At 42.7% G+C, this 16,093-nt stretch overlaps 2 protein-coding genes across 3 annotated transcripts; both read right to left on the reverse strand.

Moving 5' to 3' along the window:
- Positions 1-1,142: 1,142 nt before the first annotated feature.
- LOC308145350 (neuralized-like protein 2) lies at positions 1,143-2,433 on the reverse strand. Of its 2 annotated transcripts, none has more exons than XM_080516744.1 (2): positions 1,603-2,433; positions 1,143-1,379 (listed from the first exon to the last, which is right to left on the reverse strand). In XM_080516744.1, exons 1-2 carry the CDS (start codon positions 2,360-2,362, stop codon positions 1,264-1,266), a joined length of 876 nt encoding a protein of 291 aa, XP_080372870.1. In that variant the 5' UTR covers positions 2,363-2,433; the 3' UTR covers positions 1,143-1,263. The 2 variants fall into 2 exon arrangements, with proteins under 2 accessions (XP_080372870.1, XP_080372871.1); XM_080516745.1 differs by having other exon boundaries at positions 1,185-1,379; positions 1,635-2,433.
- Positions 2,434-5,357: 2,924 nt separating this feature from the next.
- msrb1b (methionine sulfoxide reductase B1b) lies at positions 5,358-9,294 on the reverse strand. The gene is made up of 4 exons (XM_080516785.1): positions 9,175-9,294; positions 7,831-7,973; positions 7,646-7,763; positions 5,358-6,283 (listed from the first exon to the last, which is right to left on the reverse strand). The coding sequence occupies exons 1-4, from the start codon at positions 9,227-9,229 to the stop codon at positions 6,267-6,269; spliced, it is 333 nt and encodes a 110-aa protein (XP_080372911.1). The 5' UTR covers positions 9,230-9,294; the 3' UTR covers positions 5,358-6,266.
- Positions 9,295-16,093: the final 6,799 nt, after the last annotated feature.

A 16,093-nucleotide genomic window follows, 5' to 3' on the forward strand; every position in this document is an offset into this window, starting at 1 on the left:
TCTCAGCTTTCCTGAGGTCCAGACCTTTTATTTCAAGGAGCATTGCAGGGAGGTTCTCCATTTCATGTTTAAAACCTTCTCTGCCTCTTTCAGTCATTTTCCAAACCTGTTTTAAAACAACCAACAAACGTGGGGGCTACTGTGCTAGCTGGTGCTTTGTCCGTGTAGGTCAGCAATTGAAATGATTGTGCTGCTCCGACGTGCCTTTTATATTTGCAGATCAAAGGCACAAAGTTCAGTTGCTGACATCATGTGATGCTTTGATGCTTACATCTTGCAGGCATCCTCTGACGTCATCATGCTCCCATCTTGGGATCAAAGCCATTAAATCAAAGGAGCTGTGATGAGGACCGGGCTCTGAAGATTTTAAATTAAAAGCCCCACACATTTTTTCAAAATAAAAGTATTTTTCTGTTAAAATCTTCAAAATGTATATTTGATCAATATTTAAATGGCACAGAGGCCATGATGGGGCCGACCCCGCCAGGCCAGAGGCCAGAGTGCATGGTCCCGATCAAGGCTGCTTGCAGCTTCAATTTTAAGTTACTTATACAGTTTTGGTGCAATGGTTTTGTCTCAGTTTAAGCTCATGCTCTCTGTTCACATGTATACATGCTACGAATCTTAATACCTCCTGTGTAATAATCTGCTGCAAGAACGTGGAATAAAACAATCAAACATGAGCATCATCCTCTGCTCCTTGATGCCTCGATACGTCTGACTGAGATATTACTGTATTAATTTCTTATTTCTTATTTGAAATATATTTATATATATAGTATATATCCTTGACACTTTTGACAACTAATGTGTCCTCCTGTCTCATGACAATAAAAGCTTAAAGATCCCCTGCCAGATGCATCTTTTCCTTGTTCCGCTCTTTTGCTGCTACACAATATAATAATAGCTGTTCCTTTTTTAAACTTGACGTTCGTTATGTACTATCTTTATAAAAGGGTATCAATGTGATAAGATCAGCAGATCATCGTCACTTCTGTGTGTAGAAATCTTCAGTGAGGCGGCCAATGCAATGTCCAGTGCTGCAATCTCAAGTATTTATTAATCAGCTTAACAAACAAAGAAACCAGCGTGAATGGAAACCTAATAAACAGGCGGATAGCGCACCAGTGCCGTTGGTTTATTTCAGTTTTTTTGTGACATTTTGAGACCACGGCATCATCACAGTGTGACTCCCGTCATACCGGATAATGCCAGTTTCTCAGAGAGTGAAAGCAGAAAAGGTCCATCACAGGTTGGCTTTTTTCATTCATACTTGCAGTAGTGCTTGAGCGCCTCGGGCAGCGCCAGCCAATCAATGGCCATCCTGTGGACTATGTGCTTCTGAATGGCCTTCCTGCACAACGTCTGCAGGGATGCAACTGAACAGACAGAGGAGGAACGACAATGATGAGAAAGACTGCAGGAGATTAACTCTTCTCTTAACTCGTCAACTAAATCCTTGATTGAAAGCTGCACCAGAACTGTAGAAAACATTCCATTAAGACACAGGATGATTGTAAAGAGATAGAAAATGATCGGAAATCTGAAAGAGACTAGATGAATCTGAAGCCCACAAGAATGATACAAAACTCCAAAACTCACATCCATACTCCACCTGGACGATTCGGACGCACTTGGTGGCGGCGAAGACGTCCACCACAGCGTACAGAGGCTGGATGGTGGGGATCCCCTTGGCCGAGGCGCCCATGTCCTCACCGTTGATGACGATGTGCATGTCGCCCAGTTCAGGGCCTTTGGGCACAAATAGCACTCCGATCCTGCTCCGCCTGGCCATGGGCGGCAGAGCGTTCGTTTTGTACAAGTCGTCCAGAATGTGACTGAACCGCCCGGGCCGACTGCGCCCCACCAGCTTGTCCCTGGGGATTCGAAACTTCTCAATGTACAGGTGAGTGTCGGTGAAGAAAGTCTTTGGCTTCATGTTGCTTCCTCCCTCGCCTCCTCCATCTTCGGCCTCTCCTCGCCCAAGCCTCCGTCCTCCAGCTGCTCCGTCCTCGGCTCCTGGATCCTCCTCGCTTTCGATGATCTTATTATGGTTTCGAGTGATGGCAAATACCCAGCTGTCCCCCGAGTCGGTCAGGTCTGGGATGGAGTATTCAGGCACCGCCTCCAGGCTCCGGGGGTCTCGGGAGGTCAGGCCGACCCGGAGGTGTCCACACCAGCCCAGCTCTTTATCTTCGATCTCTATGAGGAATATCTCTCCGGGCTTCAGGGGGTCTTTGCTGAAGCAAACCCCATTAGCAAAGCTCTCCACGCGGGTGGCCTGAGTCCCCGAGTGGTCCAGTCTGACGTTGACGCCGTGGATTGGGTGGAATTCCAGGAACTGGTCATTGAATGGCTCCATTTCCAGAGTTGGTTGCAGCGATTCCAGTAGTCCTTCTAGTTGACGGAATGGAAATTACAACCTCCGTGGACCTGGAGACAACAAGACGTCTCTAGTTTGCGTGGCTGTAGAAACCCTTTCCAATTGAACAGACAGTGTGCACGCATGTGTGCGTATGTGTGTGTGTGTACGGACTGCTGACAACTTGCATGTGCTCACATTGAGACACAACAACTTGGAAAAAGAAGCGGCGGAGCCTCTGAGCGTCAGCGCCACTTCTGGTCCTGATCTATCTTTGAACTGCTGCACGTGTCAACAGATGGCAATTTGCTTGTGTGTGTGTGTGTGTGTGTGTGTGTGTGTGTGTGTGTGTGTGTGTGTGTGTGTGTGTGTGTGTGTGTGTGTGTGTGTGTGTGTGTGTGTGTGTGTGTGTGTGTGTGTGTGTGTGTGTGTGTATTGGTGAGAGTGCCCACCAGGCCGTGCACCAGACCCATGGTGACTCATGATTCCCCCTTTAGGACGGCGATCAAACCCCCTCATAAGCTTCCAGTTATGTCTGGGCAAACTGGAGGGGCTTTTACTTTTTGTCTTTCATTCTGAATCACTCTATCATCATCTTCGGCATCCAGTATTTCCTGATTCAATCTAGATGCAAACTCCACAAGTCTGTGTTTTTGTACTTTCCTGTTTTGGGGGTAGTACACCAAATAGGCTGGACTATTTTTGTCATATCCCACAAAAATGCCCTTCTCACATCTAGTGTCCAATTTCCCTTTATCCTGTTTGTATGCATAACACACCTGTCCAAACTTTTGCATTCTGGCAATATTTGGTCGTCTGCCTGTTAACATGTAGTAAGGAGTCTGTTTAGTGCGGTTGTTAAAGCACCTATTCCTCACCACAGCAGCTGTCAGGACGGCATAGGTCCACAACATCTTTGGCAGCCCACTTTCTATGAGCATACACCTGGCCATTTCAAACAGGGTTCTCCAGATACGTTCAGCAGTACCATTTTGGTGTGGAGAATATGGGGCTGAAGTCTCATGCCTAATACCACTCCTGCGCATTAAAGCTTGGTACTCTCTGCCTGTGTACTCTGTGCCATTGTCAGATCTCATGCATTTTATTTTGCCATGAGAGGCCATGTCTGCTATGAATTTCTCAGTTGCTTGCACTGTATCACTTTTATTTTTCAGGAAATAGACAAACACTGCACTAGAAAAGTCATCTGTAAATGATAGTGCGTATTTATGACCATCTTTAGACATTGGGTCTATAGGACCGGCCAAATCCGTGTGCATCATGTTCAAAGGTGCTTTGGCCCTCGTATCTGGCCCTCTGTTCCTAGTTTGAACAAACTTCCCCTGAGTGCAAACTTCACAACATGGAACAGGTTTATTACCTTCGTTCTTAATGTCCATCCCATCTACAACATGCCTTAGTTTGGACACATCTGCAGAATTGCAATGGCCTAAAATTTCATGACAACTTTGCAAGTCAAGACTTTTCATACATTGGTCATTGCAGTCAATGTCTGAAGTGTGCAGATAGAAAAGGTTGTTGTGTACGTGTATGGGGAATTCGGTACCGTCTCCATGAAGCAGGACACTGTTCTTCTCACTGAAGATTACTGTGGTTCCGCTGGTGGTAGCAGCTTTCACTGAGAAAATATCCTGGGGATACGTTGGTATGTATAGGGCTCTCTTGAGGGTGGTTCTGACACTCCGCCCCTTGCCGTCAACAAGCCGCACCTCCGCGTCACCTCTGCGCTTGGCGACACCGTTGCATCTGGTCCCGTCCGCCAGCTCCACGCAGTGCGTCCTGGCCTGGAAACTCCCGTCGAATTCTGTGCGACGTTGCACCCGCGTCCACCATCAGTCCTTTCCTCTTGACATTTGGCACCCGCATCTCCCCGTCTCTCACCCAGAACGCGTATTCCCTGTTCCCCGACTCGGACGCCATCCGTGCGTTATCCCGCTTTTTCCGTCTGCAGCTAGCGGTGTTGTGCGTGTTACTTTTGCAGTGGCTGCACCATAGTTTGCGATTACAGGCCCTGGCAATGTGGCCTTTGGCACCGCATTTGTAACACACAATGTCCATGTTATCACTGTTCTTTGCGCTCTCGGGCGCGCGCTTTGTGCCAAACTGCGCTCTCGCCCTCATAACCGCATCCTCTGACACAGTTGCTCGCATGTTTTCAACATCCTCATCACTTCTGAGCTTCGTCTTAAATTCGGCAAAAGTCATTTTATCTTCGATCTGAGACACATGTATTGAAACGGCTTAAATGTCTCTGGTAGCCCTTTCAACACCATGGCTATTAAAAGTCCCTCACTGAGCGTCTCGCCTGCGTTTCTCAAGGCAGTAATCGCAGTCTCCGCTCTAATGACATATTCAGTGATTTTCTCAATGGGTGACTTTTGCAGTGAGGTCAACTCGGTGTACAAGTTTATCACTCTTGGCTTCCCTTTGCCGGGGTAATATTCCCGGAGAGTCTTGAGCGCCTCGCGTCCGTCATCCGCCGCGTCACGCATAACCAGCGACAGGCTCTTGTCATCCAAAAACTGAATGAGCTCCGCGTAGGCCTCTGCGTTCTTCTCGCCGTCCTCCTCATTATCGGCAGCGGGTTCATTTAGGATAGTGTCTTTTAACCCTTGCAGATAGATGTGGCCCAAAAACGTTGTCTCCCATAGCTCGTAGTTCTTCTCGTCTCCATCGAAAACGCGCCTTGCCCAGCGGCCACTTGGCACCGCGTCTCTGTCCTTCCCACTCATGGTCGGATCACTTCAACTTGCCTCTCAGGTGCACGCAGTAGGCTAAACGTCGCGACTTTCACCCGGTACTTCATCCAACTGTGCGTTACGACTCTGGGCCCATAACCTGTTAGCAGAGTCTACACTTAAACACAGCGTTAAACGTGACATAACACAGCACACGTCTTTTTCCTTTGTGATGACCTCGGGCACACTAGTCTTTATTTTCACACGTGTGTCAAATCAGCAATCATTCAGTCACATGATCAATGAGCGTTGCCATGACATCATATGTAAACAAAAACAAATCCAAGTACATGAGAGCATATCTCAACAACTACTACCACACATTTATTACACATACAACATGGAGACTTTAGCATGTAAGATGGAATAATGCATTCACATTCACAACATTCATGATGACATCCCATTTAACTCCGGCAAAAACACCCCTGGTTGCATCTGTTTTTTTTTTTGTTTTTTTATTTAATGGTCACACAAACTCCCCCTTGACTCGCAGCCCCTCCAAGGTACATAAACCAGCCTTTCCAACACAACTATACACATAAGAATGTGCAGATGTTTACCAAATCAGCTGGAAAGTCACAGAGAATGCACCCCAGAGACTTTGAGCCGAGGATCCAGCCCAAACCTGAAGCCTGCCACTAAATGAATGTTAAAATACTTATTATCGAACAACGAGACAAAGTTGAGCAGGCGAGTGTTAAAACAAGTTGTTTAATAGAGTCTTTGCTGTGACATGATTAAAACTAGAAAGCAGCAGTCTGCCGCCCTCACCTGGAAGTGCATAGATCACATGTTTCATCATACAGTACTTTCTGGAGAGTAGAGTTTGTGTACGTCACGCATGAGCAGCGATTTCACGTTACAAACAAACAATGTGGGACCAAAAATAGCAGCAAAAGTGTCCAAACGCTGCTGTGGAGGCATGCAGCTCCCGACGACCTCCAGCCGTGATGGAGGAGGTACAGGGGAGGTTTTTAAAGGTGTGTGGAGGTGAGGTCTGGTCCGCGGGTCGCAGGCCGGTCAGGCTCCTCAGCGGGCGGGACGACCCCCCGCGGGGCTTTAGTCCCGCCCCCGTCACCCTCTGACCCGCCTGGCCGCCGAGCAGCAGAACCAGCTGGAATGAAGACTCCTCGCCTCGCTCTCTACTGCTTGTCCTTGCCTGGAACGCAGGAAAGAATAAAAACACCTGATGTCAGTTATGAAAGTGCTTGAGAAATCATTCAAAGAAAAGAAACTGCTTGTTTCGCTGATTAAAGATGCAGGAAGTAAAAAGCTTCTGTAGAGTTACTTTTCAATCTGACATTTTTCCTATTGGACTGAGGAAAAACTGGATATCCTGCCGGTTAGTGTGGAATCAGAGCATGACTTTGTATTATTCGCTCTTTCTTCTTCTTTTTTTAAGTGTGTGTGGAGCATTATTGTGAAATTACATTTAGAAATGAATTTGCCCAGAATGCCCTATTTGCTAAAGGTTGCACAAACTGGAGTACTTTCTCTCACCTTTGTCAGTTAAAAAAAAACAAAAAAAAGTACAAGATATTAAGATTATTAGGACAATCATACACTCTACACACACACACACACACACACACACACACACACACACACACACACACACACACACACACACACACAGTCGGTTGCCTTGCCACCCAAGCTATCCAGCCGCCCTACACTGGAGATATATATATATATATATATATATATGCATGCAAATATAAACAAACAAAATATATTTTGTTTGTTTGTTTATTTTTGTTTTAAATGGCACTTCACTGCTGTCAAACTGCTGAGTAAGCACTTTAATATTTGCACTTTATTGTGGGTTTTTAGGAAGAATTATTTTACTGTATTGTTTTTCTGTTTTTATATGTTTGGGATGGAAATTAGTGTTGTCGTGTTCAATCTGGCATATTTACAGTAACCTCATGAAGAGATGGCCTGTTCATTAATATGCACTGTCCCGCTCAAATAAACGAATGAATTGTAAATAAATAACAATAAAAAAAGTTTAAATATTATACTTTTAAACTAACTAATCTGATTCCGGTGCAATTAAATGTCTTGAAATTGTCTTTTTTTTTTTTTACTTGTTTATGCTAATTTAAAAATATATCCGTCTCACTGTAGGCATTTCTAATTTCAGAGAATATTTATTCAATAAAATTGCAATCAAACTGAGTCTGGACACCGTCTGTTGTTCACGCTGGACATTTTCAGAGTGAAGCTGCTTTAGGTTTCCACTTCTGCAGAGAATATTAATGCTCTTTAACACTTTTCATGTCAAGTATTTTACTGTCTGCTGTTCATTTATTTCTCAATTCTTCCTGGTTTTCTTACTCGAGTCATTTACTCCCAACTGCTCTTAGTCTGGTTCTGGATTTTTACTTTGACTTCCAACCGTCGTCTCAGGTTTCTCACATTGGATTAGACTGGAGCTTGTTTCTTTTTAATCTAAATGTTATCACAGTGAAGTGACTGTGGGTTTCCGCCGGCTCCTTCTCAGACGAGACCATCCCACCTTTATTGGGGACGAACTTGAGCGAGTGGCTGAAGATTCAGAAGCGTGACGTTCCCTCCTCGGGCCCGTCGTTCACGAACTGGTGGCCCAGTCCGTTCCCGCACTTTCCACACAGGACCTGCGAGCGCACAAGACTTCAGAGTTCCTGCCTCACGCTGGTCACAGGATCAGTGTGTGTCTCAGACCTTGAAGGCGGTGAGCGTCTCCATCATCTTGGTCACGCTGTCCTCCCTGACGGTGTCGGTGAACGCCGGCCACGGAGACGAGTGTGCGAACTTGGAGCGACTGGAGAACAGCGGGTGGTGACACTTGGAGCAAACGTACATTCCTGAGAGGGAAAGGAAAGTTTGGTACAACACGCTGAGCGTCTGTCTGAAACATCAACGACTTTTCCATATTGTAACGGTGCAACCAACCAGGACTCTCTTAGACAACCCATGTAAGACTGCACACAGTTCAGTCTTGTCCTGAATTAACTGTACCAGTGAAATAACATCATTATCAATTAAACATGACGACACCAATTGCATTCTTTTACCTGAGTGTAAAAAAGTCCACATTGAATTTGAGCTCTATTTGGGTGAAAAATGTGAAGACAAAAGAGCGTGGCTTTCCAGGGAAACACTGTTTGTGCAGCCTTTCAGCTGGTTTGCACACTCACCATGACAAGAGTTTCAGAGGCTGCTTCGTTGTCACTGAGGCTATTTGAAGGTGGATTTCAAGTACTGCTCCATCGCTGAGCTTTCAAGGCTCTTTTATGTTATTTCTGCTCCTCTTACTTAGAAAGGAGGAACAATATTAACCAGGAATAGACCAAATGGAGTGACTTTCATTAAAAAAGAGTAATTTCTACACTTTGCATGGTCACAGCCACAGGACGAAATGGGACTTCAGCAGGGTTTGACTGATCTGTAAGCCAGACGCTTGACTTCCCTGACTAACATGGTGATTTAATCTTTCATTTTAGATGTTCTTCATCAGCCTACACATCTGCAAACAAAAAGAAACCTCGGATTTAGAGATACAACTCCCTGTGTAGAAGTCCCTGACTTCTGTTGTTGATGTCTGCTTTTAGACTGAGCCTAATGCAATCTGCATTGACACGTTTCTTCTCAACATAAAGATCTGGATTATATCGATTCCAATAGTCTAAAACATGTTGTTCAATTAAAGCCACATTCATCATTAACAATAATAATTGAATCACTAAACTGAGGAATGTAAGCTCATACAAACCACAACTGCACAGTTCAACCATTTATTTACACTACAAGAAAACTATTATTTCTGGAGTTACTTTTGTACCATCTGATATGTGTAACGTCACGTGACCCTTCCTGCACGTCATCATTATGAAAGGTTAGATTTTTACTATTTGGTTGGTTTTCGCATTATAAATAGCACGCTATTCTCTTATAATAATCCCGTTTTCACAATCTGGTTCGAACTGTGAGAACAAAATGTTATTTGTGTCCTCTATAATCCAGTTATATCACCTCTGTGCTTTCAATAACGTCCAGCTCGCTCACCTGGTTTAAAATGATCCTTGTAGATCTCGCCGCCAAGAAACTGGCAGAAAGACATGTCGAGGTGTGATTTCAGAACCGCTCCGGGAGGAAATCAGCGTTGATCAGGCTGCTCGTGTCTCAGATGGTCGGTGGCTCTGATTCTCCTGCAGGTTTAACGGAGCTCCGCCTTCCGCTGTTCCGCCTGCCGCCGATAGATGGCAGTGTCCGACCAAACAAGCGTCATCGAGACCCCGTCCACCAACACTGACTGAAGGAACACCAGCAACAACAACGACGACAACAACAACAACAACAATAATAATAATAATAATGATGATGAAATTAAGTCTATTATTCAATACACCTGCGGACAGTCATGACATAACTTTTTAAAAGAGTCCAGTGAAGCCAGGTAAATTGTGTAAATTATGGATTTCTGTTGTAATAAGTAGGAGTAACATCTGATCTGAGGAGATTGTTTTCAAGTTTTATTTCAAATTCATAACTTAAAAGAAAACATTGTACTCATCAAATCATGAAAGAGTTGAAATATACTTGTTTATGTTTACTAAATCTATAAATGTTGCCATTGTTTTACATACTTATTATTGTTTTTATACTTTTCTTTTGAAACTTTTCAATCGATTCACTGGGCGTCATCCAGGCTTCATACTTTTCAATGAGAAATGATAAAGCAGACAAGGAAATACAGTTTGTGATAATACTACAACAATACAACTGATTTACTCTCTCTTTGATGGCAGCAACACGATTTCTAAAGTGTGAATATGTTCTTGTGCTGCGTTTCCCATCTTTGCTGATATAATCTCATTTCTCATTGTGAGACAAAATATGCAAATCAACTGGAGCAGAGCAAATACATGCAACAATATTGACGCCTTTCAAAATGTAAACACCACGTGTATCAACTGACCAATCACGTTGCTCCTTGCTGAGTGTAATACAAACCGGAAGTCAGCAGCGAGTTGTGTAGTTTAGACGGTCATTTTGAGTAAAATGAGGACAAAATGAAATAAAATCCCTTTTTTTTTTTTTTTTTTACTGTTTTGGGATTTTTATTTTCTGTGGATGATGTACTTTTCTGAGAGAGTAGGTTCTGAAGCACTCGTGGGCCAAATCTGGTGCTTTTATTTTCAAAAAGAAATGCAACAGCGCAGCGGCTGCTAAAGAGAGGGAGGCGGCGTGGAAGAAGATCGCTGCTCAAGTGAATGCGGAAGTTCAGGCCCGCCCCTCCCTACACACAGAACACGCGCTGTGCGTAGGGCCCCGCGATCCATGGGGGCCCCATTTTGCGCAAGTGAATTGAATTTCCCTCGGGATCAATAAAGTATCATCATTCTCTGCAAATGAGCAAAGGATGGGCGTGCATTTTGCCGAGAGGCGCGTGTATGGCACCGACGTCATAATAATAACATAATAATAATAATAATAATAATAATAATAATAATAATAATAATAATAATAATAAATATTATTATAATTATAATAAATTACAATTACTAACGAATCAAATGAACAGCCTCTATCAAGAGTGGAACAAGAACTTTACAGATGCACACGTCTGAAAAAAACTTTGTGGCATAAACAGTTTATGCCACAAAGTTTTTTCTTTTTTATTTCAACAACATCCCACCTTCAAGTGAAGCACGAGCCTCTGACTGGACTTTTTCTTTCTTTTGCTAGCTCCTGAATCGTATTGACGTCTGGAAGCCATCTCTCTCTCTCTCTCTCTCTCTCTTTCTCTCTCTCTCTCTACTCTCCACCTGGAAACAACTGCCTGCCGGCCCATCTGACCGCTGATTGGTCAGATGGTGACGCTTCGCGCTTTCAATCATTGCGTCTCTTTTTCTCTCTCTCTCTCTCTCTCTCTGGCTGACTCGGTGGCGGTGTTCTACGCGCCTCTCGGCAAAATGCACGCGCATCCTTTGCGCATTTGCAGAGAATGATGATACTTTATTGATCCCGAGGGAAATTGAATTCACTTGCGCAAAATGGGGCCCCCATGGATCGCGGGGCCCTACGCACAGCGCGTGTTCTGCGTGTAGGGAGGGGCGGGCCTGGTGATACCGTCACCTTTAACTCACCTGAAGCCTAAAGTCATGTGACATGTGAGACGCCAGCCCAATACTGCCTCCAGAGGCTGAAACTGATCATGAACAGGACGACACAACCGTTAAACTAAAGTATGACTACAATGGCTCCTTCTACTTGTGTTTCACTGGATTCTGTTTGTGGATTCATTTCACTGCTCAGTTGTCTCTGCTGCTTCTGGGAGGAGGAAACGCAGCCTGGAGTGCAGAACAGCCCGGTTCTACAACAGCTTCATTCCTCAGGACACAAGACTTCTGAACTGCAATAGTTTGTTGTCAGGTCTGAGGATGATGCAATACTCCAGTGCAATAATTCTTATCGTATGCATCGTAGGCACTTTATTCACTGCTGTAAATATGTATTTTTAATACCTTTTATTGTGTGTATCAATACTTTTACTGGGTTTTTTAGACACTTTTCAAGGAGTCAAGTTTTGGGCCTTGTGCAGAAACATTTGATTCTTGTATGCACCAATGGCGTATGCATTGAATGATGAAAAAGCTTTATCTATATATGTGTATGTTGCATAGGATGTTGTACATTTGTTATTGATTTCAACTCTTATCAATGGGTTAGTACTTAAATCTACACCTTCATTATGTGACATCTCTCTATACTTTCTAGTGAGGACAAGATGCTTTTTGAATTTAGAAACTGCATTTTCTCATCACACAAAGGCAACATCACTTCCCTCTTTTATTTCAAGACATGAGAACTGTATCAGACTTCTATCCAGGAAGTCACCAGAGAAGTAGTCAGAGTCTTTGAGGTCTTGAAATGTATTCATCCAGAACTGAGTGTGCTGTTCCCTTCAATGTCCTCACCACTGCTCTATTCACCTGTTCTGCTTGCTTGACCCATACAAATAGCATCTCCTCAAAAAGTCATGGTGATGATCACGATCATATATATATATATATATATATATATAGCACTAACAAGGGTATTGTATGTATCTCCCCACCAAGTCTATCTCTGTGATCCTCTCCTCTCCTCTCCTCTCCTCTCCTCTATCCTTTCCTCTCCTCTCCTCCATCCTTTCACCCCAACTGGTCAGCAGAATGCCTCCACCTCTGAGTCTGGCTTCTACAAAGGTTTCTCCCTGTTGGAGGGAGTTTTTCCTTTCCACAGTCGCAAACAAACCTACTTGCTCATGTGGATATGTTGGGCTTTTAAATTTTCTCTATAAAAGCACGTTGGAATGACTGTAATGTATTTAAAAATGTCTTTTTTAAATTAAAAAAATGAATACATAAATAAATAAATAACATTTTCTTTTGTTTACATAAAAACATAATCACAGAGTTTACTGTACTGCGTTGTTGTTTGTTTCTGTCTTTCGTCCTGTATGCTGCAAAACAAAATAATAAAAAATAAATAAATAAAAACAAACAATTAAAAACATATCAACAAGCGCTTCTTCTTGAGTATCATTGAAGGAACATGGTAGAAAATGGAGGTAAACTCATGGCAGAATTCAAACCCATTGTCTATTTAATAGTGAAGCCAAAATGGAAGATGACATAGAAGAAATCAAGTTAATATAATCTAACACAGGAAAGAAAACCAGGTGAAGATCAGTTCAGTATTCACCGAGTTACGATTGATTAAAGTCTCTGACACTTCATTGCTCTTGTCAAGCAGATTAAACTGAGAGCAGCGGACGACCGGGCCAAGATGGCGGCACCAACCGGGCGTAGCGGTCGATCGGCGTTTACTACCATGTCTATGGTTATTCCCCTCTGGTCACACTCCCGAACAGTAGGGGGCAGTAAAGCTTTATTTAATTGTGCCAACCACCGATAAAATACACCGAAGCAGAAGAAGAAGAACACCAGCCTTGAGTCTCGTCCGCCTAAATCGAAGTAGACGAAGAAGAAAAAGCAGTTTTGGCGGCTATTTGAAGCTCGTTAGTTTCCACGTCGAGTCTCACACAGGAAATATTTCATCTCCTGCAGCAACAATGAGTTCAGTTCAGGCTTTGAGAGAGTTTATCAACGAGCGACTAGCTGCTGCTGCTGGAGAAATATTCTCCATGTTTCAACAAACCATCGTGGAGCGCGAGGACGAGAATACCCGGCAACACAACTGTCTGGAAATCAGCGGCAACCGTCGAATCAAGTTCCACAGAACAGGTGTGGGAACGTCTGAATGAATGTGACTCGTGGAGGATCGTTACGTTTCTTTTGAAGCTCGCAGACAGAAATGACGCTTCAGTTCTGGTTCAAAGTGAAACAACAGGAGTGAATTTAAAGCAGAAACTTCCTGGATTAAACAAAGTATCTGTCCCAGAAACAAAGCAAACGGTGTTTTATGCTGTTTATAATAATTATATAATATCTCATAATAATCCTACAGCGACGATTTGGGTTTTAAGTTATTTAAAGCTGTTCATTGCAGGTTATTGCTTTGCTAGCTCGCATGGATCTGCGTCCTTTTTCCACCATTGTGATTTTCTGTAGACGCTGGGACTCTTTAAATGTTGTGAAACATGTGGAAAATGTTTCCGTCGACACAGTCATTTGTCACAACACAAGAGAATTCATACAGATTGAAAACACTGTTTTATGGTTTAAAAGGTGACAAATGTATTTATTTTATTGCGAAGCTAAGAAAAATGTTAAAGCTGTTACGTTTATGCTAGGCTAACGGATGTAAGAGTATGGCTGTAAGTTCACGTGCAATTTCTGCGTGTATTCCCAGCTCTTACGGTGAGATTGAGGGTTTACTGCCATTAAACCTAAAAATCCATCAGTAAAGTGTCATCCTTCATATCGGGGGGTATGCTACAAGAGTAGTTTTTTACGCCACAAGAAAACTCACACAAGTGAGAAACCTTTATTCTTGTGAAACGTTGAAAAAGTTTGAGTTTTCAGAGTAATTTTTGACGCCACATGAGAAATCACACAGGTGAGAAGCTTTATGTGGAAAATCTTTCCATCAATACAGTCATTTGTCACAACACATGAGAAATTTAGCACCAGCTCTGTTACTGTCAATTGACTTGTTTCCTTTGCAGTTCTCAATAAATGTTCATCTCCTGTTCATGTTGAAACCCTAACTCCTCATCTTTACTCTCCCCTTTACTCCCTCTCCTTTACTCAAGAATTGATTTTTTTCTAATTGATGATAGCATCTTCTCCTCAGTAACTAAATGCCAGAACCATAGTATAGTGATCTCCGACCATTCCCCTGTCCAATTAGACTTGATTTTCCCAGATAATATTGCAACCCAACATGCATGGCATTTGGATCCATTGTTATTATCCCGTAAACCTTTTCAAAAATATATTTCAGATCAAATAGAGTTATTTATTGAAATTAATAGCACACCTGGCATGTCATGACCTGGATGACAAGAATGGAGGAGCTCACGGTTTTTCTGACCGTGTTAGCCACGTGTTAGGACCGAGTTAGGAACGTGTACGAAGAGTGTTTGGCTCGTGGAACTTCGTGTGGAACAGAAGCTTAGAATTTCAAACTGCAGACCAATCACAGAGCAGCACCGTTTTTGAACACTTCTGTCATTGGAGGACGCTACGTTGTTGGGCAGTGCTTGGCGCCGAGCGGAATTGTGGGCGCAAATTGGCCAGTTAGGAGCAACAAACACACGAGGAGAAGCGACGAGAGGCAGAGAAGAGTCAATTAGGAACAGAGACGCAGACGACGGTTGATCCAAGGCCTTTCAGACCATGAGTGGCGGGGTGTCTGAATATGGAATAAAGTAAGCCATGGTTTGGGGTGATGTCCCAGTCATAAATAAAACTTTTCTCTGGGTGGGTTAGTTCCTTAAACTTTAACAGTAAACATTACAGATGAAAATATTTGTATGAAGTTGCGAGTTTGATTGTGTTTGAGTGTGCATGTTAGTCTGTTAGTCAATCTGTGAGTCTCAGTGTGTCTGTAAGTCTGTGTATTTTATCATTAACATATTAGTCTGTTTTTCTTCTCTTTTCCAAGATTCCCCTTCTCCATCAGCACAGAGGGCATGGAAGTGGAGAAGAGCAGCAGTTCCCGTCTACACTCACCTTGATTCAAGAAGGTTACATAAGCTTGCATTACTGTATTACAGGTGAAAATATTTGAAGTTATGTCAGTGTGGTTGCACATGTATTTTTATATTCAAGGCCTTATTCCAAAATGTGTGTTGTTTTTTTTTAAAGGAAAGGAATAGTTTAAAATTAAGAAAAACAAAACACAACTGTTGAAAAGTTTTTGAAAAGTATTTTGAATACTTTTTTTTGCACCCCAGAGTCCTCACCTTTTATCTCAGGTTTCTTATGGTTGCTTAGTTACTTCAGCTTGCATTATTGTGTTACAGATGAAAATATTTGTTTGAAGTTGTGACACTATGGTTGCACATTTATTTCTTTTATATTCAAGGAATATATATTGTTTTTTCCAAGAGGAAAAGGAAAGGAATAATTTAAAATTAAGAAAAACAAAACACACAACTGTTAAAGTATTTTCCATACCTTTTTTGAGACAATAAAATGAGGTTTTGAAATGACAAGTTGGTATTGTGTTTGTTTTTTAAGTTGCTGCACACCACAGGTTACAGTTCTCTTCACATTTATGGTAAATCAAACCTAAAAAGAAACGGCAGTTTAAAATGTAACCATCAAATATAGAAGTGGTCAATCTTCTACTTTTCATCCGTCCCAGTTTTCTTTAGCTGGCTTTGTTTTGACAGTAAATGTTACAGATGAAAATCTTTGTTTGACATTGTGACAGAGATTGTCTGTCTGTGTGTCTGTCTTACCGGTAATAACTAATTTAATGAAGACATTCCTCAAATAATTCAATGATAGTATGTAGATGTTTATTT

The sequence above is a fragment of the Blennius ocellaris genome (assembly GCF_963422515.1).
Source record: "Blennius ocellaris genome assembly, chromosome: 21".
In the NCBI taxonomy this organism is placed as follows: Eukaryota; Metazoa; Chordata; class Actinopteri; order Blenniiformes; family Blenniidae; genus Blennius; species Blennius ocellaris.

Excerpts from the sequence above, each read along its gene's own strand:
- LOC308145350 (XM_080516744.1), bottom strand. The coding sequence starts at position 2,362 with ATGGAGCCATTCAATGACCAGTTCCTGGAATTCCACCCAATCCACGGC. Across the intron at positions 1,380-1,602 it reads CGTCCAGGTGGAGTATGGAT|TTGCATCCCTGCAGACGTTG; the intron begins GTGAGTTTTGGA and ends CTGTCTGTTCAG.